This window comes from Epinephelus fuscoguttatus, linkage group LG9 (genome assembly GCF_011397635.1).
Source record: "Epinephelus fuscoguttatus linkage group LG9, E.fuscoguttatus.final_Chr_v1".
Classification (NCBI taxonomy): Eukaryota; Metazoa; Chordata; class Actinopteri; order Perciformes; family Serranidae; genus Epinephelus; species Epinephelus fuscoguttatus.
In genome coordinates, this window is record NC_064760.1 from 14,725,084 (window position 1) to 14,751,072 (window position 25,989).

The 25,989-nt window shown below is 41.5% G+C and overlaps 1 protein-coding gene across 1 annotated transcript; it reads left to right on the plus strand.

Moving 5' to 3' along the window:
- Nucleotides 1-2,279: 2,279 nt before the first annotated feature.
- LOC125894524 (rab11 family-interacting protein 1) lies at nt 2,280-22,094 on the plus strand. Its single transcript, XM_049585983.1, has 6 exons — nt 2,280-3,234; nt 5,841-6,373; nt 10,452-11,055; nt 11,696-14,134; nt 17,015-17,150; nt 20,859-22,094. The coding sequence occupies exons 1-6, from the start codon at nt 2,855-2,857 to the stop codon at nt 21,117-21,119; spliced, it is 4,353 nt and encodes a 1,450-aa protein (XP_049441940.1). The 5' UTR covers nt 2,280-2,854; the 3' UTR covers nt 21,120-22,094.
- Nucleotides 22,095-25,989: the final 3,895 nt, after the last annotated feature.

Here is a 25,989-nt window from a genome sequence, read left to right on the forward strand (position 1 = left end):
TAATTTCTGCACTTTCATTGCTGTCATAGATTATTTTATTCACCCTGACGCAAAAAGTCTTCAACTTACAGTAAATTTATCACATTTTACTTTTAGTTTTTCATCAGTGAGAGGACTTTTTGACTCAGGATGAATGAATGTTGCCATAAAATAATGCCTTAAACTTGATTCAAGACCTCCACAGTATAAAGTGTTGATAGTTTGTGTGTTGTTACGTAATCACAACGTGGGTTTGTACTGTCTTCTTCACTATGACAGACAATATCCACATCTAAATCTTTATCTTTTGACCCGAGTGGAAAAAAAATCGAGCACTTGTTCTTGTCTGAACCTCTTATTTGCACTTTTACGTGTCTCCTTGTGGCTGTAGCTGTCCCACAGTGAGAATTTAACCATTTCTTATTCTTTGTATTTATTTTATTTGGTACTCAATAACTTCACTTCACGACACTGTTTTCTACGTTTTGAATGTACCAGATTTATTCGGTCAGTTTGCCACGTCGACAGTGCTGTGTAAATGTGTAATATAAAGTACAGTATTGTGTGAGGTGTTCTCTCTCTTTCTCTTAAAGAAGCCAAGTAGAAAAGTGCCACAGAAACCTTAAACAGTTGGATTCTGTCGTTGTGTTGCTGTTCTGAATGTGAGCGTTTATTTGTATTTACTCCCTCAAAGTGGCTGTTATCAACACTGTGAAACATCAGTAGGATTTTTACAAATCTAATAGCTTCTGTTGTTTTTTATTTATGATAAATAAAATAAGCACTGAAGCTGAAAGCTTACACTGATGATCATCTATCTGTTATATATGTGATGTGAACTTATTCTAGACATTTGTTTAATTCTTAATCAGTTTAAAGGGAGTTTTTTTGTGTGTGTGTCACTGAATAGCATCAAATATGTGATTCCAGATCATGATGCATTCCATCCATCCATTTTCATCCGCTTATCCAAAGTAGCAGGCTGAGCAGAGTATTCCAGACGTCCCTCTCCCCAGCAACACTTTCCAGCTCCTCCTGAGGGACCCCAAGGCATTCCCAGGCCACATGAGATATATAATCCCTCCAGTGTGTTCTAGGTCTGCCCCGGGGCCTCCTACCAGTCGGACGTGGCCAGAACACCTCCAACAGGAGGCACCCAGGAGGCATCCTGATCAGATGCCCAAATCACCTCAACTGACACTTTTCGAAGCGAAGGAGCAGCGGCTCTACTCCGAGCTCCCACCGGATGTCCAAGCTCCTCACCCTGTCTCTACCCCACGGAGGAAACTCATTTCGGTCGCATGTATCCATGATCTCATTCTTTCGGTCACTACTCAGAGCTCATGACCATAGGTGAGGGTTGGGACATCGATGGACCAGTAAATTGAAAGCTTCGCCTTCCGGCTTAGCTCCCTCTTCACCTCTTCATGATGTATTGTATAGTTAAATTTTGTAACATTTGTATGTTACATCCATATCATATCAACATTTCTACAGTGCTGTAGCTTATGAGCTGACTTTATGGAGGTGGAGGAGATGGTGGATGGCATGACATCTAGGCCAGACCGGCATTCGAGACCAACAAACACCAAGCCATCAGTAACATTTGTCAGGATACCAATACATTTCACTTTGTCTCAGTGTCTCAGCAGACAGCTGATGTTTCAGAGGTCGGATGGTGGCCGACATGTTTTATTACATTAGAAAGAAATAAGAGGATGTGACTACAGCTCCTCCACCCGGGAGACTTCAGCATGTGTTTGTGGTTGCTCTCTTGTGCGCTGAGTCCTCTCATACTGAACTGTCTCTGATCTCCACCAGGTGGAGCTGTAGCTGTAATAATAACAGTAACCTGATGAAGTCCATCAGGAGGAGCTGGTCTCAAGCCATTGAAGATAAAGGACTGTACTGTGATTTTAAGGTATGTTCATGAAGGGTAATAGCCTACACCGAGATGTGCATAAAATGAATGATAAAAAAAATAAATGAAATGCCTGATCAGGATCAGGAGTAAGGGTCTATTGATGGTTAGAATAAAAATAATTATATATAATTATTTGATGTGTTTTTATATTTCAATCAGTTTAATAATTCAGTTAAGTCTTTTTTTTTTTTTTAATGTTTTTTTGTTTTTTAGGTTCTCTCCCTTTGTGGTACTTGCAGCACCATGTGGTGAGACACATTGTTCCAGAGGTTTGGTCGGAAATCATATTTCTGGAAATCAAATAATTTAAAGGAAGAGCCGGAAAATATTACATTTCCACGCAGGGTTCCGCCCAGAAACTTGAGTGTCTTCATTTTCTGCTGTTTCAGACAAAGACAATCTGCTGGATGTCCTCTGGTGTCCATGTCCCCTCTGTGACAGCACCGTGCAGCACACAACACAGCAGCAGCAGCGTGTGTGTGTGTCTGTGGATCTGTTAAAGCTCCTGTTGGGTGTTTCTCTTTAATTCTGCGGCATCTCTCTGCCTGTATGCGGGCCTGCTGCTCCGGAGGAGGGCGGGCCGTGAGCACAATGAGCACATTTCGGACAGTAAACTAACTGATGCGACATGTACGGAGCGCGGACTGGGGGATGATCTGTGCACGCAGCTCCTCTAACTTGGTTTGCATTGATTGGATTTGGGAATGGCACGCGGAGCTTCAAGTTGAACCCCACGGGCCCGTGCTGCTGTCTGAAAACTGACCTCGGGTAAACCCTCAGAGGCTCCGCGGACTTTGGAGATATTCTGCAGAGGTGTTGTGGTTTTTGCGCAGCACGGAAACTCTGGCGCAACACAAAGGGGGATGATCTCCCCATCAGCTGGATCCACCAAGTGAACAGCGGGTATAAATAATAAAGGGGACACATTGGGAGCTCGTGCAGCGGTGCAAGATGATGTCACTGATAGATCTGGACGATGATCAGCGATGGGTGCCCACTCATGTGAATGTCACCGTCCTCCGCGCGAGAGGACTGCGAACCAAGGGCAAGCACGGCAGCCGCTACCTCTACACCATCATCCAGGTGGGGAAGGAGAAGTACACCACCGGGCTGGTGGAGAAGGCGGAGGTGCCCGAGTGGAACGAGGAGTGTTGCTTCGAGCTGCTCCCCGGGATCCTGGAGGACGGCGGCCGGAGCGCCTACCCCCCGGGGAGCGGGGACCTGGTCCTCACCGTCATGCACCGGGTGCTGATCGGACTCGACGTGTTTCTCGGTCAAACCATCATTCCTCTTGATAGGATATTTCAGGAGGGAATGTGTCCTCGAGACGAGTACGTGGTGTTTGAATTTTAATCAAGTCTGCATGGAGTTTATCAGTTTACTGTTCACACACAAGGCAGAAGTGATGTGTCATGTGTTTATGTCAGACTGTGGTGGAGAAAGTACTCATCTTTCACTTAGAGTAGTAATACTACAGTGCACAAGTAAAAACCCTGCATCCAAAATCTTGATGAAGTAAAAGTACACAAGTATTAGCATTAAAATATGCTTAAAGTACCAAAAGTAAAAGTACTCATTATGCAGAATGACCCATGTCAGAATCATATATATCACTGGATACATCAGTAATGTTGCAGATGGTTAAGGTAGGCTTATATACTGCAGGGTGGCTTCACCTATTATAACACCTAATTGTTTCTTGATTATATTCTGTATTGATATTCTTAACCTGCAAAGTAACTAAAGCTGTCAAATAAATGTAGTGGAGTAACAGTTTAAAGTGGCACAAAATGGAAACACGTAAGTACAGTACAAGTACCTAAAATGTACTTAGTACAGTATTGGCATTAAAATAGGCTAAAAGTATCAAAAGTTAAAGTACTCATTATGTAGCATGGCCCATTTCAGAAACACATGTATTACTGGATTATAACTAGGGATGCATTAACGTGTACATCACTAATGTTGTGGATGGTTAAGGTGGGGTTAGAGACTGCAGGGTGGCTTCATCTATTATAAGACCTCATCAGTTATTTATTTATTATAAACTGTATTAATACTAATCTGCAAAGTAACAAGTAACTAAAGCTGTCAAATAAATGTAGTGGAGTAAAAGTATAAAGTAGCATAAAATGGAAATACTTAAGTACAGTAGGAGAGTAAATGTAGTTTGTAGTAAATGTAGTGAATGTAGTTTTCTCCTCATCTCTGACGATCTCCTCATCGTGATGTTGTTTCCACAACACAAAACACAGCAGCTGATTTCACTGATCCTCAACAATGAAATCAGACGTGTCGTCGTTTTGCAGGATGACACACAAAACTACCAAAGCTTGAACCCTAACTGCATACAGGCTCTTTAAGTGCTGGCCCTCTGGGCTGATACCACTCCAGAAGCACTTCCCACAATGCACTGCAAATCAACAAGATGAGATGCAGTTTCCACTGTGGAACAAGATGTGATTGTAGCCAGAAAGCTTCCATCTTTACACACAGTGCACCTCTTACATTTCCATTTATACAACAGCACTAAATGTATCTTCTGATACTTGTACTGCAAAACATATGAGCTAGTTTACTGCTCACAGTAAGACAGAAGTGATGTGTCATGTTTATATGTCAAACTGGGACACACAGTGGTGGAGAAAGTACTCTTAACTTAAAGTAGTAATACTATAGTGTAGTCCTGCATTCAAAATGTTAGTATCTCAGTGAAAGTACACACGTATTAGCATTGAAATAAACTTAATATAACAAAAATAAAACGGATTGGCCCATTTCAAAAATCATAATATTACTGGATTATTTCCAGCGCTGCATCAATGTGTACATCACTTTAACGTTGCAGCTGATTCAGTAAAGGTGGAGCTCATCTCAGCTTCTTTATTTTTTAGTTAATGGCTGCTGTAAGGACAGAGAAGACTTCAGATGCGTTATCATTTTTTACTATTATAGCACTGTATCCTTCTTCAGTAGTTCCTGCACTGAAACATCTTACTTTATCTGTGTCTTTTGGTGAGATTGCTGAACTTTGTATCAATGCTCTGATATAAATAGAACAAGGACATGAGCAAGACTGACATATTGTTCATCATTTTGAAATTTGAAAACTGCAGGGGATATGAAAACACTTATTTTTGGACATGCCAGGCGTGTCCATGGTAATTAACTACTGCTGAAAATGTGTAGTTGAGTCTGTGCTGTGTGGTTTAGGTTACCCAGAGTGAGTAAGAATGTGACTTCAGTTTACAAACTGTAAGAATAACTTCTCTTGTTTTAGTGCTTGAACACGTGGCTTCGAATATCATCTAATTTGCATGACTGTGACTGTTTGAAGACCTCAGTCGTGCCACAGGTGACGCAACAGGACTCACCAGCAATATGTGAAATATCTCCACTGAAGCTATACGACACATCTGGCTTTAATTGTGGGCTCTCCACCCTCTCTACGCTCGGTGAAACTCACACTGAATTCCTCCTGTTAGTTTTGGCTCTGCACACTTTCTCTGGTCCACTAAAAGGATTTGGGAGGCAGGAACAGATGGAGGATTTCATTGGTTGACTCTTCATATAGTATCACACGTGTCATACAGCACATACACGCACCAGGACCTCGTGGAATTTGAGTTGTAATTTCCCTCTCTGAGGCTTGTGAAAACAGTTTATTGTGGAAGATTATGAGTACAATCCCCCGAGCAGTATTGCCAGATTATGTAATGTGTGGAAAGTATTGCCAAAAGGAAATCAATGTGTTTCGTCGCTGCTCGCTTTGTCCCAGGGAGTGGTCAGATGACACAGGCAACTTCTGATTTGTGCTTGTAACAGATAGGATCTCACTGCAGATATCTTGCTAGAGTAACATGTTTATTTAAAGCAGTGATATAAGATTGACTGTCACGGTTTGGATGCTGATTGTCCCCTTTTTTTCTGACTCCAGATGGTTCAAGCTCAACTCTAAGGTGGGGAGGAAGGAGAAGGACCGTGGTGAACTTCAGGTAACAGTCCAATTCACTCGCAACAACATGACAGCCAGCATGTTCGACCTCACCATGAAGGACAAACCCCGCTCCGCTTTTGGCAAGCTCAAGGACCGAGTCACAGGAAGGAAGAGGGGGGACATGGAGTCTTCCTCAGCCATTGTGCCAGGCCGCTACGCCGCCCTGTCAGGATCCCTGGGGCAGCCGTTTGGAGATGATATGTGTGGAGGGCCAGTGGAGCCACGAGATGCGGAGGTAGCGGAGGAGAAGAGAAGCAAGATGAAAGACTTCTTCAAAGGAAGGCTGCGCAAGTCGTCTGACACCAGGTCATGCTCATCGCTGGCCTCAGAGAGTAGTGTGTCTTCCATGGCCAGTGATAACCCCGGCCCTCCACCCAGCCTGGATCTGATGTCAGACCCACCCAGCTCTCCCATCTACACGAGCAAAGTGAGAGTGGACGCCCTTTATGGAGAGACAGATTTAGCTAAAAAAGGTAGGCTTTGAATTAATTCATATGTGCATGGCATAAAGGCTGGTGAATGTTTTTATTATTGCCTGATAATAAGTTACATTCCCACAGTTTTTTAAAGCAAAATAAATAAATAATAAAGCACTCATCTTTACAAAAAATTAGCAGGACTTTTTCTCACAGCAAATGCCTTGTGATTTATTTAATGAATATGTATATTGTTTGAGCCCCTTATATAGTAACTAAACTGATCATGAAACAAGATGGTCAGAATCTGGGTGATTAAACAATTTAATAGCAAACCCACAATAAATTGCTCTGTACCCACTACAGGTAAGAATTAAAACCATGCTCGAACGTAAGTGAACGGGCATACTTCAAGTGCAAAGTTAGTCCACTAAACAAGCTTTTTTTCCACAAAGACCGCCTCATATCGTTTGGATAAATGTCAGAGAACATATAGAAAACGACATGTAAACGTGTTGTCTTACCTTACCGGTGTGGTGCCATGTTTGTTTACAATTTTGCTCTGCTTTCCAAAGCGCGGCCGAAATCTCGCGAGAACAAGCAGCGATCTTATACCGTGCCTGAAATCTCGTGAGAACAAGCAACAAGCAACAGCTGGAAGGCAGAACCGGACAGTAGCCTGAAAGGTTCATTCATTTATTTTATGAAAGATTTGTAGAATAATGGCTGACTTTTTGCCAGACTTCGACTTTGTGGAGGAGGAATTTGATTTTGCAGAGTTTGATGGCCGCCATCAGCCAGAATACACTGATGAAGAGCTTCATGAAATTGAAGAACGGAGGAGGAGAGAGAGAGAGAGGTGCAACAGGTAGAGGACGAGAGGGGAGGAATGGCTACTGGAAGGCTGCGTAGCTCTGGAGATTGGTGGTGTACCTGTGAATGCTGTGCCCCAGTGCCCACAGAAGAGGAATGCCTCTGTTGCAAGGAATGGGACCGGTTGCAGCCTTATTTTCAAATTCTGGATGTGACCGAGGACGAGACACCTCCACCTGGACTAGTATCCAGCTGGGCTTTATCTAGAGCTCGCAAGATATATTTCGGCCGAGCTTTGGAAAGCAGAGCTAGATGGTAAAAAAAACATGGCAGCACACCGGTAAGGTAAGACAACACGTTTACATGTCATTTTCTATATGTTCTCTGACATTTATCCTAACGATATGAGGCAGTCTTTGTGGAAAAAAAGCTTGTTTAGTGGACTAACTTGAAGTATGCCCGTTCACTTACGTTTTAACAGGTCTGACACTACTATGCGCCCCGCTGTATCTAGGCTAACGGCTAACATGCTAACTATTATTTTTATGTCACTAGTCACTCAAATTTAGGACGATAGGAGACAGGTTGAAATAAACCGAAATTTCCCTTTAAGCTTGTATTACCCACAGACCTTATTACAGGTGTCTAACCAAAAACCCTTAGACTTTGAGAAGGGGGAACCATGAGTGCTAACTATCCGGAGTTGAGGAATCATTTGGGCGCTCTGTGGTCTGTACACTGTAAAATCTTGAGTGAACTGTGGTTTTTCAAGGTTTCAGGTTAATTTCACAACCTTGAATTACATTTTGGTTAAGGAATATTGAAGCCAAAATGGCATCTGATTATTTTGAAGCCTTTTCTTGTGATCTAAGGCAAATTACAGGGAAAAAAAATCACCCTCATCGGCCTTGAATCATGCCTTAGCTTGTCTTATGATACCACTACCTACATGCTAGCTTAAAAAATACTTAAAGTATGAGGAAAGTACTTTAAACTGGCCAAGCTTGGTCTTATATTGAGCTTGTCAGTTATACAACCAGTCAGCCAGCAACTCTTTGGCATGTTGGCATGCTTATGTCATGATGAAAACTTAATTTGCTGCTTTTCTGAGTCGTTCTCTGCGATGCTACAAACATTACAAGAAGTGTTCTTTCCCTAGAAGTTGACTTTGAGAATAAATAGTAGTAACCCAGTAGTGAAGATGCACAAGAGTAAAAGTAAATGACTTAAAATACATAAGATTGCCCAACAGTAATTAACATCTATTTAGAATGTCGTATAGCAACACGTAAGCTTCAGACAGCTAAGAGCTAGCTTGGATAGTTGTAAACTAAATTAACAAACTACAGAACACAGACCAGCTGTGATACAAAGGTCTTACAGATAATGATCTAACAAAGGTATTTGGAGACTAGATAAAAGACATTTGGCGATATTTGTTTGGACACAGAGTTGACAAAATGGAGGATGTAACAGTGTCAGTTAAACTGTGATGGAACTGAGCCGGTTGCTACTAGCAACAGAACATTGAACTAAAACCAACTGACAGATACAGAGAGTACTTTGTGTGCTGTCATAATAGACTGTACAAAGGAAGTGGACGTAGCATCCAGGACTGAAAAGTAAAGCCAACTGAGCCGTGCAGGAATGAGTCCTAAAACGTAGAAATGAGTTAGCATTTTAGCAATTCTGATTCCTTCATCTTGTCAATGGGTTTTTGGTTAGATGCCTGAAATAAGGTCTGTGGTTAACACAAGTTTATGAGACTTTAATGTTTGATTCTAAAATACAACCATAAATACCCAACTTGTAAATTTTGAAGCCTTTTTGTGTAAGGCGGTTGCTTACAAGTGGCTAACTGAGACTACAAATCGATGTCACACAGCTGGCAATGTTGAAGTTGCAACCTATGTTTATAGCCTAACATTACCTTTTTTACTTTTGGCTTTAGAAATCATAAAAGTGATCTTTGTTTGTGAAGGTAATTACTTTGCTGAACAAAAATTGTAATTATCATGAACTTTTTTGCCACTGTAAATTTTCTGCAATAATCCGAAATCCAAAGAAAAAAATCCCATTGGTTTTTTGTTGAGGGAACCAGGGTGATCTTAACTTCGATATTTGCCTACGAAAAATTGTCATCCTTGCAGCACTCTATGCAGAAGTGCCTTACACCTGCATTCTTTCTCATGGTCAGCAGGTGATGACTCCACTGGTTGCAAAAAACAAGTTTGATTGTTTGTATGTCAAAGAGAAAATGGCCCAACTTCCAACTTTATTTATTACCTTAGCAAACATTTTCCTAATAAGTATATGGTCTCAATCGCTAGTTTCGAATCTCCTTCAATTCAACATGATTTAATTCTGTAAATTATGATCCCATTGAGGGTAAAACAGACGATAAAACATGGCATGTTTTAGGGTGTGGCTACTTTGTGCTTGACAAGTAGCTACCATGGTGATCTGCCAATTACGCATAGCATAGGCATAGCAATGTGTATCCTTACAAGCTCCACCCTCTTGTCCAAATATGGTCACTTCTGGCACCAAAAAATCAAGATGGCAACGGCCAAAATGTCAAACTCAAGGCTTGAAAACAGTGGTTGACAAACAAATGGGTGATGTCACAGTGGCTTCGTCCAGTCAGTTACTGTGATTTGTTACTTATCAGCTGATAAGTATTGCTAATATTAGCAATAGTGGTGTTCCAGTGATGCTTCTCTTTGGAATACAAATCTTGTATTTTTTTTAACAGTTACTACATTTGAAAGAAGTCGCTCTTCCTACTTCCCCCTTAAGCTTTATACAGTTTTTCAGCCCATTGTTTTACTGCCTTGACTCAAGCTGGAGCAAGTAGCAAAGCAACCTTTGATAAACCAAATGTTCTCCACTTTCCCAGCACCAAACAGACAGATAAATTTAGCGACTAGCTGGTGACACAGTGAAGCATTTAGCAGCTGAAGAGCCAGATATTTCCCTCAGGAGTTGGTGGAAAACAAAATTAGGTTAAGAGGACTTACAAGCGCTTCCATTTGTCAGGTAGCCACAGACATGACTCCGAATGAATGCTAATGTTGCTGCTAGATGAGTAAATAGGCAAATGTTTGCTAGCACGTTGGCTACAACAACCTCAAAATAGATGTCAGTGTTGTGTTTACAACTTTTTGCACTGCCCCCAAGAGGTTTTGCTACTGTTTTGACTGAAATAATTGAAAGAAGTATGATAGCAAGGAATTGAGTATGGTCCCCCTTAATAGATGTAGACTTTAAATGTTTCATATTTGTATTTATAACCCAGTTCTTCCTTCCTTCCCTCCAACAGTGCTCACAAGCCAGCACACCACAAAGGTTCTCACACACAAGCGAGCCTTCAGCGATGAAGCCAGTAAGATCACGACAGCCTTCCCTCGACCAAATCTGGCAGTGGAGTCTCTGAGGGGTCAGACCATGACTCAGTCCAAGTCTTCCCTGTGTATAAATGGCAGCCACGTCTACGACTCCGAGCCGTGCACTCCAAAGAGCTCAGGAGCCCACCAGCCCAAGCTGGTTCTGCTGGAGAAGTGCTCCCCGCTCTCCCGTTCCCTGCAGAACCTCACCAAGAGAAGCGACGACAAAGGTTCCTTTGGGGATGGCCGACGCTGGTCCTTTGACAAGATGAAGAAAGAGGAGGAAGAAAAAGAAGCTCAAGCATCATCTTCCCCACTTCAGCAAACTCAGACTGGGGGTCGCCCCGTGCAGGCAGAGATGCCGGCCACCTCCTCTGCTTCTGTTTCACCCGACAAAGGACGGAAGCTAAGAAAGACCTTATTCTCTGGAGGGAGGAGTGATTCTCTCCCAGCTAAGTCAGACCTGAACCAGAGTGGTTCGACATCTGAGGGGAGGCTAAGAGGCTGGTTTGGCTCCAGTGATTCCCAGAACAAGCCAAGGTGAGTCGGGGTCATTTACAGGCTTGTCACTGGTCTCCACAGTGTTTGATGAATGCACCTTCTATCCAGGCACAACAACAGGCACATTGGAGGCCTGTTTTCACCCGGGTGTCCTGAGTTCAGTGTTTGCTCTGCTCCATGCTCATTTGAAAATGGAATAGATTTAGTATGTAGTTTACTCCATTTTACAACCATGCTGTATCATCACCTCATACTGTATTTTCCACAAATAGCACTCAAGCATTTCCATTATCTTTATCAACGTCTGTCTACGTTTCTCTTTCAAAGATGCAACATCACTGTGGTTTAGAAGAACACTCTCACAGAAGAATGTGAAGTAAATCACTCCATGTTGATATGAGCTCAGCAGAATAGCTGCCAGTGCAGATGGTCCTGAATGGCTACAATGCATTTTTTATTTTGCTTGATTATTTTGCAAATGTGCTTTGCTTTTTTGATTAAGTTACTGTTTTCATGATTCTTTTATTTGGCCAGTTTCATACTGATGTTAGTGAAGTTTTCAGAAATGTCACTTAGTATTTTGGTTGTCTTTTCTGATTGTGTAAGAAAGATGTTCCCCATTTGGTGACCTGGCACATCATTAACTAAGAGGACTATTGTGCCCTATTTTCCTCTGCAGGCTGGAAGTTTCTCCTAAGGTAGAAAGCAGCTCAGATGTACCCCCTCCCCTCCCTCCTCGCTCCCCTGTACCCCCACAGTGCTCCTCTCCCTCCACCTCCCTCTCCGGTCATATCTCACCTGATGACTGCAATCACACCAATCCCTTCACCCCCTCTTCCTCCCCCTCCTCGACCCCTCTCTCCCCCTCCAACCCTTTCCCCTCACGTATGCAGCGCAACCCCTTTTTTGAGGATCTCATAGCAGAAGAGTCACAGCGGTCACCTCCTTTTGCGCCTTGCTCCTCTTCTGGCTCATCCCCCTTTCACTACACCACTCTGCCCTCCCAGCCCTGCACACCCAGCCCTGCTCACAATGCTAATGCTACAAATATGGCTTCCATAAGGCGGGAGCGCCCCAGGCCAGTAGCTAGGCAGATATCACTCCCTGCTTTATTACCCAGAGCTGCTACACCTAACCCCTCCGCCCCTCGCTCCATGTCCGAGAGCACGGGAGAATGGGACGACTCGTTTGATGCCTTCGCCTCCAGCAGGCTCAACTCACCGAAAGGGAGTCTTCCTCAGAGACAGCTGAGAACCAGTCCAACTTCATCTTACCCTCCACTTAATAACCACTCTAATCATCACACACACGAGCTGCAAACATGTGAAGAGGAGCCTCCGCCTTTGCCTCCGAGGAGACTTTTAAGAACTTCAGTGAATGAGATTTATTCAGACGGCTGGCTGCACAGAGGTCAAGAGCTGGCTGTCCATAAAGAAGCCTACCTGCTCTCACAGACCGGCGTGGCCTCGCTGCAACGTGGACGAGAAGGAGAAGGCAAAAGAAACAGTATATCTCCGGACCCTCACACCAGCAGCGAGACCTCCGATTCCCTCAGCATCAACTCTCATTCGTACACAAATATAACATCACCAGGACTCATGTCTGAAGAAAAGCTCAGAAAGTTTAAATATGAACCTTTGGAAGATGACACTGACCGCTGGGGAGGGATGCTGTTCGAGCAAGACTTGTATGGACGCGTAAGAGGAAACTACGGACAACCCCAAATAAATCGTTTATCGTTGAACGCTGAAGAAACAGCTGGAAATAAGATCACATCTGTGAACTCAGGACCTAAAGCCCTTCTTGATAGTGAGATGTCTGTTGCAGACCTTCTGAACATGTCATCCATTAGTCCCTCGATGCCAGATGCAAAGGCACTAGATATTACAACCAGTCCAGTCGAGGAGACGGAGTGTAATTCACCGGAAGACACATGTATCAACAATAATATGTCTTTCTCACTATGCTTAGGGGACCTGAACATGAATAATTCAGATTTTGGTTTCATTGATTCAGATGGCTCTTCTCAGTCGGAGGTAGCTGATACTCTCAAAGTGATAAAGACTTATCCACCACCACCAGAAGCCTCACCGATAGCTGCTTACCACGTGGAGACAGTGACCACACCTGAGGACATGTTCACCTTGAAGGACACCTACATACCTGAGCTGAACTCTTCCATTGAAATAACCGCATCGTCTAACAAACTGTACAAAGTCTCTCCAGTTTGCCAGGACAACTGCCAAGATCCAAGATGCACGCTGAATAATGTGGCACCACATGGTGACTCCAGGGTGAACGGCAGAGAGATCGCTTCTTTGTCGTCACAAAATCAAACATCTAATGTAGCAGAATTTGGAACTGAAGTTTTATCAAGAAGCATGGATGATTTTAAAAAGACACAAAAGGATGTTGACGATAATGGGAACCCGCAAGCTGAAACAGGCGCACTTAATGAGAAGGAGCCGTTTCCTGGTGTGGTTAGTGCACGTTTCAGACCAAAGGGAGTGTCCCGACAGAACAGCAGCGGCAGCCCGAGCAACCAGAGCAAAAGTGGAGACAGAGAGTTCGAACAGTTCTTGTCCCTCGTTCAAAATATATCAGAAGTCAGCGAGGGACCGTTGTCGTATCAGCCCTCTAAGTCAGCTCTGTCTTCCTTACTGGCATTAGCAGATAGTAGCACCACACATCAAAATGAGTCTAACACAACATCACACATATCTCCAAAAGACAACACTACATCTCTGTGTGCAGAGGATGCAACAGAAAAATCCTCTGATATCAGTTTTGAAGATCTCCACGCTAAAGTAGCACCAAACTCAAGAACCCCTTTAAAGTCAAAGATTGGGCAATCTTTGCAAGAACCCTCCTCTCCCTCCATTCTTTGTGCACACTCCCTGTCCGCAGACGCACCGGCTACGCTCCACCCTACCCCTGTCTGTTGCCCCTCCATACAACCCTCAAGCATGGGGCCCAGTGCTGGAGCCAGCAGTACTCTGGCTGTGGCCCCCTACACCACCACCTCCTCCTCCACTGACCAGCCCCTGGTCGATGCACGGCACTCACTTTTCCCTGAGGAGACACAGCCAGCTAGCAACCTGCCCCGTCAGGAGAGCAGGTGAGAATCCTCACACTAGGATGTGACATGTGTAGGTATTCACAAGCTGCAGATTTCTACATACACCACAAAACACGGATTAATGGATTTTGTTTTTGTTGCTTTGTTGACTGTTGGCCTGGCTTGTCTGATGTTGAATGCATTTGTGCTTCTGTAAGTTTACTCATCCAAAGTGGTTGGATGATTCCTGCTGCATTGTGCTTGGCTTTGCTTCACGTTTGTGTTATTCATCTCATGATTCAGTTTCTTGTTGGCTGTTGTACATTTTGTGTTTCTTACACTTTGTTCTGCCTAAATTTAGCTCCTTTTCTGCTCTTCTGACCACCTGATACATCATGTCCAGATATTTATAAGTGAAGGCTGATAGAGATGTCCCGATACCATTGTTTCCTTCCTGTTACCGATCCCGATTCCAGTACTTCTATTACATTTAATAAAAAGTTAACAGCTGTATTGTGCTAACTCTGTATGGATGCGAAGTAGTTGCTGTCATTGCTGAACGGCAAGGCCCAGGTTAAACTCTTTGTACCAATACATACAGAGAATCAACACCATAGAATTTTCTTCAGTAACCTAGTTTGATATTTTGCTAACTGCTAACGTTAGCATGTTTAGCGGAAGTCAGTTATATTTACCACTCTAAAATAGTAGTTGCCAGTGGCTGCACAGCACAACTTCCTGTGTAGGCTGCTGTCTTACAGCGGCGAGAAACTGTTTTATTTATGTATGAAACTACTTTAAAGTTTATCAATAAATTACATGGAATCGGATCGGTGCAAAGACTTGTGTACTCGCTAACACCTGATCCAGCATTTTAGGCAGTATCTGAGGCATTTCGGAGCTTGATGTTGGTACTGGAACAACTCTTAAAGCTGGTGATCATATCCTCTATTGGGATATATTATATTACTAGGATATGACTAGTAACTAGGATGGGATAGTCAGTATAATTGTAATTTCAGACTTATGGCTCAAAAACAAAGGCAGTAAAGGGTAACATAGAGATGATGCATACTCATGAATAAGGGCAGCAAATTTCTATTGGCACACTTAGATTCCAGGAAACAAATAATTAGTATACTTTGTTACGCTCAGTGTTTTTGTTTATGATATATTTACAGCAGATAAAGGAGAGAAAATGTCATATTAAAGGAAATGACCACTTTAGAATAATTTAATCTACTTTTATAGCATAATTTCTCGCCACGGTCAGTTAACCCGCCCTGCAGGAGTGCTGTGTTTACATGGCGAGAACTAGCACTACCAGTAGCCATCAGCTAGTCTTGCGCGAGTTGCCATGTAAACACAGCATGCCTGCAAATCAAAATTAGGCTTATTACCATATAGGTTTTTTCCCCCAGCAGTATCTTTATTGATTTTAACAACAATAAACAAAGACATACACATACACACACGCAGTATGTGTATATGTACAGCCACAACCACGCAAATGAAAAGGACACCAGAACAAAATCTTGGTACAACGGCCCAGTATTGCACACATGTAATCCATCCCCATCCCCCACCCCAAAAGTATGAATTTAAAGATATATAAATAAATAAAAATTAAATAGAGAAATAATTAAATAAATTAATTAATTAAAAAATAATGACAATAATGTAGATTTTTAACTAGAAGGAATTTTCTTTGGCGTTTTAGTGCATAGACAAGATACATAATATACAGAATATAAAAGATATGCAAAATATATTTGTGATTACTCTGACAGTTTTTATTATTTTGTTGCAATTGTAATGAGTCACAATTTTATTGGGACTGTCAATTTTTGCATTCAATTTTTACTGCAAAAAATATAAAAATGATGACGATAGGATTTTTGCTGGGGTCTGGACCAAACAAGCAAGTATTCTGACGTCTAAAATAGGATTTGTATGCTGGCAATAGCATTAGCACTAGTCTGAAGAAGAGCATGAGCTCCAAACGTAGATGTGGATGTGCTAATAATTTGTGCTGAATGGAGCTTCAGTGTTGTTTATTGTAAATTTTTTGGGTCCTGCTTCAAACGGTATCAGATGCGCGGGACTTCTCTGCTTGTTTGCATCTCTGAAGCCCCACCATGCATCATTTATAATGTTATGATGTGAGACATGTCACCTTCATCAAAAAATTCCAGCTACTGCAGTTTTGATACTGCACTTGGCCATAATGACAGTTGATAGTATTTCTATTAGGCTAGTTGTACAGCCCCAGAAAAATTGCAATAAGAATATTGTAAACACTATTTAAAGTAAATATGCACAGTCTAACTTTAAAATGACAGTCGGGCAGGATGTGCAAAAATGTGATCATGTTTTAAACCATGTTTATTGGCTTAGAGAGAAACAGACAAAAGACCACAGAGCCACTGTTACTCAGAAATTTAATTATATCCTTTTATTGTCAATAATAGAGGCAGCAAGAGAAAAAATTAAAGTGTTATCTCAGACACGCAGCTCTTCTCTCTGCTGTGATCACAAAAAAGCTTTAATACCAGTTTTTATTCTGATTTCTGTTTTCAAACATTCCTCTGCTGCTGTTGTTCTTGTATAAATCAGCCCCGTGTTTCTTCTCCGAGATGATTTCATCCTCCAATTACAAGCGAGCAAAGTTCTTGTTTTAACTCGTCTCACATGGCTGCAGTTTTTAACGCTCAAAGAACAGTAGACGGTGCTTAAATGTTTCCTTTGTGCTGTTCACTGTTCCTTCACAGATGCCTTCACATCATCTGATCTGCTTTGAAGTGTGTGACGTTATAGCTGCTGAATGAACTGAAGTAACAGTAACCATAAATCACTTGACTGTGACAGATTAGTTATGGATAAACACTGACAGTGAACATACTGTGTTGAAGCACTCGTGCTGACCTCTTTACTTTGCAGACCTCATCCAGTGAAGCCGTTGACCACCAGCCAACCAGAGAAGAAGGAGAGTCGTTCGGTTCTGGAGAAGCTGAAGTCCACCATACACCCTGGACGCACCGCCCACCAGGTTACAGCCGAACCTGAGAAGACTCAGGTACTGGGACACAAAAACACAGCTCTATGAACCCTTTATAACAGGGCTGCACAAAGTTGGCCCGCCATAAGCTTTGGTTTGACCCTCCAGATGTTTAGCAAATAATATATCATAAATAAATAAATAAATAAATAAACTAAATTAGATGAAATAAAATAAAATAAAATAAAAATAATAATGATTAGATTAATTTGAAAAAATATATTATGTAAATGGAGTTTATACTTTTTTGTGGTGAAAATGCTCTTTTAATATGTAGGATCCCTAATTATGAGTTATTTTTCATAATCTTAAGTGCGACTTTCAGAATCAGAATTAGAAATAATTTATTGATCCCCGAGGGGAAACTGTGATTTGATAAAAATAAAATATATATCGTCACTGTGCTGAGGCTGAAGGTGTGACATAAATCAATAGAATAAAACAAAAATAGAATAAGAGTAAACATAAGACATATGTACAGTTATGTGCATGATAAAGTCGTATACTGAAAAATATTTCACAGTTTAATAATTGCACAGAATATTGCAGCACTTGAATTAATGCACCCAGCAGATAATTATGAATTATTAACGCAGTAAGTGAATAAAGTCCAGATGCCAGTCTATTGATTCAGAGCGGCTGACACTCTGTGGCGCTCTGTGATGCATCTTGGGGAAATGAGTCTGTCAGGAAGTCAGTTTGGCACGAGTGAGGTAAGAGTAAGTGGTTTCAGGTTTCAGTTACAATGAAAAAAAAAAGTTTGTTCAACCAACAATAACCCTTTCATCTTCATTCTGTCAAGGGTCATTCTGACTTATAATAATATAAATTCAGTCATACCTTGATACCATGAAACTGCAATATTTTCTGAGATGGCTATTGTACCATGAAAAGCTCATACTGTTTCAACCCCAGTATACAGTACATAAAGAATTGTATGCATATAGCTCAACAGGAGGAAAGTTATTGCTTTGTACTAATGCAGCTAAAATAAAATATACATATGATTTTTTTGGGGAATCCAACTTAACTGTAAAAATATATTCCACACCAGTTACATGTAATTGCCCATGCTCTAGTTCGGCAGTATGTAATTTAAGTTTCACATCTTGTGATTGAGTTTTATCACTGCCATGGTGTACATGAGTTAGGATAAGAGAAAACAGACATGAAAGTGTGCAGCTGCTACCTACAGTCCCAGCTCCCTGTTGAGACTGAGCTTACTTTCAACACTGGGGAGAGAAATGCTGATCTCATTAATTCTTTGGCCCAGATAAGAGTTTTCAGGTCCTAAAATTATGTTTCTAGACTATCTCTGTTACACGTTGGACTGTTTCTGGAATAAGGAAGGAATGAGGTGACTCTGATACTTCTGAAAATGTACTACACAGGATTTTTCTAAAGAAAACTAAACAAATTATAGACTCATACAGAAGTAATCCCTCTCAGTCATCACCTATCACCCACTAGGCGTGTGCAGTGGTTTATATATCTGCAGAGACTCTGCCTTCTGCCTATGCGTTCTTATTTTCTTCTTATTTTTCTGTGTGTGGGACATTTATGGGCGTTTACCCCCACAGCACTCAGGTTACAAACTGTAACTGACAAAGCTGCACAGTATGCCGTTAAAGGAAGATTAATGGCAGGTCCTACCACCATCGGTTTAATATGAAAATGAACATAAGCATACAGTTATTTAAGATATGAACTGTTTTTGCTCTATTACACATGAAAAATCCTGTCACAACAGCGTACTTGTTTATAGGATAACACAAGAAAACTGTGCTCCTACAGTAATTTGTGTATTAGAGTTGATGTACAGACTATCATTACCATTCATTATGTCACCCATCAATAACTGGCAGACAGGATCCAAAAAAATCACAGTATATTTCCAAAATATAGCCATAACACAGTGTGAGTCTCAGTGTGTGCAAACAGCGGAAGAATGAAGTTATTAACGTGTCATACTAAATTACAGAAAGCCATTAGGTCCACAGACTATTTAATGCTTCCATGAGCATTTATTAACACCAGCAGAGCACTCGGTGCTAATAAACACACTGCAGGAGCATAGATGACTTCATTGTTTCCTGTGACTCATTTCATTTTTCACCACCTGGAACACGACACGCCATGGTAACCCATTTAATATCCATCGTAATAAGCCAGGGATTTTAATAATAATCTCTCATTTAAAGGGAGAGTTCAAATTTTGAGAAATGCGCCAATTACGCTTTCTCGCAGGAGGTAGATAAGAAGATGGATACCACTGTCATGTCTGTATGTTAAATATGAAGCCACGGCCAGGAGACAGTTAGCCTAGCTTAGCATAAAGTGTGAAAACAGGAAACAGCTAGCCTGGTATGAGGGATGGATGTCATAACAATTAATTAAAAACTAAAAGTGATCAGTTAATTTTTGAAAATTAAATACAATGTAACTTTGAATATAAAACTGTTAGCCATCAATTAAATGTATTATATTTAAAGTATCACTGCATCATTTAAAGTGCTATATTACAATAAGAACTTCCTACTGTGGACATTTCAGTTGGGAAGTGCTTCCATCTTAGCACCCTGCAGTTCCATTCACCACCATCCGATCACAGTCTGATGAAATCGAGCCCAGATCTCACTGATGTGGGAGGTGTATGATTTACAGGTAGAGGCAGTTCTCTAATCTAAATCCAAGGGCTTCTTCCATTAAAAATAGTGGCAAATTGAACTGGTAGGCGCTAAAATAAAAGCTCTACCCAACTGAAGTGTCCACAGAAAGAAGTTCTTATCGTAAAATATCAACTTAAATGTTGCAATGATATTGTATTCTATAATTAAATACATGTAATTGATGATTTGATGACACATTTTAAGTTGCATTGTTTTTAATTCCTATGATATTATCCATCCATCCATCCATTTTCAACTGCTTATCTGAAGCTAGGTCGCGGGGCAGCAGGCTGAGCAAAGTATTCCAGACATCCCTCTCCCCAGAAACACTTTCCAGCTCCTCCTGGGGGACCCCAAGGCGTTCCCAGGCCAGATGAGATATATAATCCCTCCAGTGTTTTCTGAGTCCCACCAGTTGGACATTCTCGTAACACCTCTAACAGGTGGCAATCCTGATCAGATGCCTGAACCACCTCAACTGACCCCTTTCGACGCAAAGCAGCAGCAGCAGCAGCTCTACTCCGAGCTCCCTCCAGATGCCTGAGCTCCTCACCCTATCTCTAAGGCTGAGCCCAGCCACCCCACAGAGCAAAATCATTTTGGCCAATTGTATCTGCAACTTTATCCTTTCGGTCACTACCCAGAGCTCATGAGCATAGGTGAGGATTGGGACTTTGATGGACCAGCAAATCGAAAGCTTTGCCTTCCGGCTCAGCTCCCTCTTTACCACAACGGTCCAGCACAGTGCCTGTATCACTGTTAGTTTTCAGCTAATTTATATGACATCCATCCCTCATAGCCTCTCTGTTTAGCTGTACACAGATGGGTGTATACCTTTTGATTGAGCCAGGATTTACCCTGCATCCATCTTTATGCGAAGCTAACTGTCTCCTGGGTAAAACATCATAGTGACAATTGAGAGATATGAGAGTGGTCTCATCTAACTCTTGGCAAGACACTAAATGAGCATATTTCCCGACATGTCCAACGCTTCCTCTAACTGTAACATGTACTGACCAGGTTCACACACACTGTGTTCCTGTCCCCTCTCTCGTAGGAGGTGACTGTGGATAACTCGGCGCAGTACCAGCACCTGACCAACATGGAGCTGATCTCCCTGCTGCTGCAGCAGGAGATGGACATGCAGAAGCAGCAGGTGGCCTCCGAGCAGCAGGCAGCGCAGCTGCACAAATGCGAGGCCGAGCTGAAGAAGGTGAAGTTACAGGTTCGAGACCTGGAGGACTACATTGATAATCTTTTACTGCGGATCATGGAGCAGACGCCCACGCTGCTTCAAGTGCGAAGCAGACACAAGTGACGACAGTGCTGGTGTTTGTGTTTGTACTGCACGAGATGTAAGATCCTCTAGAATACTGTTTCCTCAGAGTGGCTACAGAACACAGGGTTATTATCAAAGATTGGGAAACGTTGTTCTAGAGACAGGCAAACAAATGCTCCACGAAATCTGATCTCACAATCATCCAGGTCTTCTCACTGCTAATACTGCCTTGTTGATGTAGACACGATAATATCCAACATGCATGCTGGTTGCTATCTCAGTTTGGCACAAGCAGAAAACAGAGTCAATTACTATGAGAGGAAAAACTTCTATCAAAGCTAAACAATTATTTCACTCATGCTTTGTAGAATAATTTAAGGTAGTCAGCTGCTGTCGACTTAAACTTTAAACTCACTGCTTTCTCACGTGCAAAAAATAAAACACAGGCTGGAGGAAACACTTTCTGGATGTGCATTTGAGGTGCTCTTCAGGGGTTAAAGTAGTTCCTCCAGCAAAATATGGTGTTAGCTCAAGTAACCTTAAAATTGCAGCCGTCGAAGTGCAGAAACGACATTTTGACACAATTTTCATCTCGGACTGTTTTGTGAAATGCCAAGTGCACAAAGGTTAACTTGAGGTAATTGCATATTTTCAAACTGAATTCAAGAAATGCTACAAAAAAAGCAACACGTCATAAAAGCTGCGCTGCAATGTGAATACTATAAAGAGGTGTTTCTGCATTAACATCGCTGTATGATAAGCAAATAAACAATACTCATGTTTGACTAAAGACGATGAAGACTTATTGTTTGCATTTCTTTTTGTTGAAATTGAATTATTTGACTGTAAATCTAACAAAGCATCGATGCAGCAGATAAAAGTGTAATAAGTTATTTCTATAAAACACCTTTGCCATGATAGTATATCCTCTAATGTCACTCTAGTACCACTGTAGCTACTTGCAATGCTTTACATGACCGCAGTACTGTACTGTAATAAAATAAAGTGCACATGAGCCAGAGACTGTGAGGTCCTTTTGTTGTTGATTTATCGCTGATCTCGGTGAGACTGCAGACTAAACATCCTGCACAAACACTGTATGTGTGGTATGTAAGGTATGCTGCAGCAGTGCTCATGTCTCTCCACTAGAGGACACTCCTTTCCATACAGTGAGAGGAAACCTGCTGGTTCAGCACGGACCTTAGAGATTTAAACTACCATCTGATCAGAGATGATACTGTTGTAAATTCAGTCTGTTGCATTTATAACGACTGTTGTCAAGTTGCCCTCACACTGCCGGCCACTTCACTTCTCTCTCTCAGGTTTGATTCCAGGTTGTGAAATGCTGATTTACATTAATTTCTGCCCCAAAGCAAAATACAACAGCATAGGCTGCTTTTCTGCTTATAGACCCAGGAGATTTGGTGCATTTCCTGTTTAGACAGAGCATCTGTACACTCTCAGCAGCAGCTTTACATTGTAGGAATAAACAAGACTATAAATAAGACTTGAAAAGATGTCTGCAGTGATAGGAGAAGCATTAAGATCCTTCTGTGGAGTAGCAATACCACAGTGTAGAAACGCTCCATTACAGGTAAAACTCATGCTTTCAAAATCTTACTAAACTTAAAGTATTAGCACCAAAAATATATATTTGAAGCACCAAAGGTAGAGGCAGTCATTAGGCAGATGACCCATCTCAGAATTACATATGTTATAGGGGAGACTGGGTTTGGTTGTAACATTTTTTTGCACCAGCATCTGTAACTCCTGAAGTTGTGTGTTAGTTTGCTTTGGTCTGAATCAGGGACTCATTTCATTACAAAGTTGCATAATTGCCTAGAGTTGCTTCGTGTTCAGCAGCATTTACAAGTCAACCAGATAAATTTCTTTGCAGGAGAAAGCTGCTCTTGACTGGTCAGAATTCCCATGCAGGAAAAATCCAGGAAGTAAACAAGACGTTGAAGAAGAGTACGCTTGCAAGATAAATGTGACACTTTCTAATGTCACAATGGAGGGACAACTACGCAGGTTGATTTTAGCGCTGCTCATCGTGGACTATATTGCTGTCATTGTTCATTTTAGTCAAACCATACAGTTTGAAAACAAGGCGCGGCTCCAACTAGAAAACAATGTTTTGATGCATTGGATGTGCTGAATGTGCATATTAAGGCAGTACAGGAGGAGGGGCACATTAATAATCCTCCAGGACTGTAACATGCTCATGTTTAACCCAAACAATGTGTCATGTGACTGCAGTTGCTTCAGATCCAGGTCGGAACACGTTCTCACCTCAAACGAACCGCACCAGAGTTCGTTTGTAACCGGACTGAGACCACCTCTTTAAGAAGGCCTCAGTCCGGTTGTTCTGGTGTGCAACTGAGTGCGAGTGCTGTGTTCACACCTGCCCAAACGAACAGCACTTAGGGGGCAAACAAACTTGAGTTTGATTGAACCAAACAGAGCAGGTGTGAAAGCACCCTTAGAGCTCCCAAATTTTGACTCAAAGTACGATAGTATTCCCTGATGTCACTACAAGGAAATCCATTGATACAGTCTGCCAACTACTTGGGTAAGTTGTAACAATAAGATGAATTAAAAATTACACAATTACTGCATGTTATTCCCCCTCTTCGTCTCCCCCATCACACCACAGCTATCCCAAAAATATCTTTTTAAAAAACCTGATACATACACTAATAACAAAATCCTACTAAGGTCTAACTGGCTAACCTGTACCTTTCAGATGCTAAGTATCACATGGAGTGAGTCCAAAATACAAGTCTGCTGCCTCAGTTATGTAACCAGTCAATACTTCCTCTTGCTGCACACTGAAGACTTTCTGGCTGCTGTGATCGCCCACACAGAGCAGCTGTGTTGATCCTTGTTCTCTTAAGTTTTGTAATTTCTTGCAGCATCTTCTCAGTGTCATATAGCAGAGAGTATCACATTACCTCTGTCCTCCAGAACCTCCACTGGCCCCCTGTACCACAACAACCAGGCCCCCTCCTACCTCACTGACCTGCCCCAAGGCCACACACCTCCCTGCAGTCTCCGCTCCTCTGATGCCAACCTCCTGACTCCACCACTCAGGACCAAGTACCAGACTCTGAGGTGACAGAGCCTTCTCCACATGACCTTACTGTCTTTCTCTGCTTGACCTTGTGCCGTGCACGTTTTGATACGTGTCCAAACACACCACTGTCATTTCCTTCTCACCAACTCTCCTGGAATGCTGAAAAAAGCAGTAAGATAAATAAAATGTTTTTATTTGTAATTAGGGGGTTAACTGTAACACTTTCAGTGGTTTCACAACCATCTCTGCCCCTGTCAGCCACTGTTTAGCTAGCTGTAGTAGCATGGTAGTTTGAATTTCACATTGATAAAACAGTGTTCTGTACAATAATACAAGATACGTAATTCTAACTTCAACAATATTCGTATAATTAAAATATAGACTAGGTCCAAAACATTACTTTCACACCTGAATATCAGTGTTTTGGCTGTAAAATCTGTCTCACACAGCTACGAAAGAAAAAAAGTGGTCATATATGAAATTAATCTCAAGACTCTTCAATCATCCATTGTCGATTAAAGTGGTCCTGTTACAACCATCCCGATGTTACAACCATACCCGGTCTCCCCCATAACTGGATTATAATTAGTGATGCATCAATGTGCTCATCACTTTAATATTTCAGCTGGTGACGGTGGAGCTAATTTCAAGTACTTTATATACATATAATACTGGGTAGCTTAATCCACAATAATACATCATAATGTATTACTAAATTTAGTGGAGTAGAAATGTAAAGTAGCGTAAAATGGAGATACTCAGGTACCCCAAAATTATACAGTATTGAGTACTGTAAAACTTCAATTAAAAGCCTTTTGTCAATTATATGCCAAGTATCTTTTACTTGTCTGGTTGCCAAGCAGTTCACTTTTCTAGAAATTCTTTGGATGTATAAAACCAGATTTTTGACTGCTGATCACACACATACAAATATAAATGTTTAATCTGTTGTCAGTATGGAGATGCTACATATTGTTAGCTTGGTTCATTTCATTGCACTTAAACCATGTGCACCAGAGAAGACCCTCAGTCATTCAGAATATGTGTCCATTCCTTGATTACCCAGTAAGTTATTTATATCCCCTCAGTCTGTGAGGGTCCACTGATCAAAAGAACCAAAAGTGTTTTTCATAAAAATAATCCAAGTTTTGAATATTGTTTTAAGAGGTTAAAGTGGTGTTGTATCAATATACTGGCTGCTGTAAAACACATAATTGATATGTTAGTCGAAGCCTAATTTTTGTACAAATAATATTCATACTAGTTTAAATAAACAATTTGATCATTTTATCCATCTTTGCTAAGCAACAGTTTAATGTGAGAGGAATTAAAGGCCTGTCCCACAGACGCATGTCCTAGATACAATCCTGTTGAGTTTAGTGATCAATGCAAATAATACCCCGGCTACTAATTGAAGTTTTGCCATAATGTACTTAGTTACATAAGTTACAGATTTGTTAAGACACACACAGAGCAAGAGTCGTTATTTGAAGCTTCTTTTAGTACTTTGAGATGTCATGAATTAAATATGTCATATGATTAAAGTGCATAACACTGTGAAGAAGAGAAGGATTAATTGAATAGACTTTATTCAATCTGAAAGCAGCAGTCTCGTGCCCTCGGCCACTTTCTGACAGGAGCATAATGAAAGTGTCCAGTGTGGTGACAAACACATATTTATTTAGCCCCTGGTTATTTATTCTCTTCTTCCTTTAATATGAAGCGAACCTGAGAGCAACCCGGCTGATCATTACTCCTCGCAGACATGTTTGTTTCTTCAGGCCACACCTCTTCACATAATGATTAATTGGGCCAATCTTGACACCTATGGGT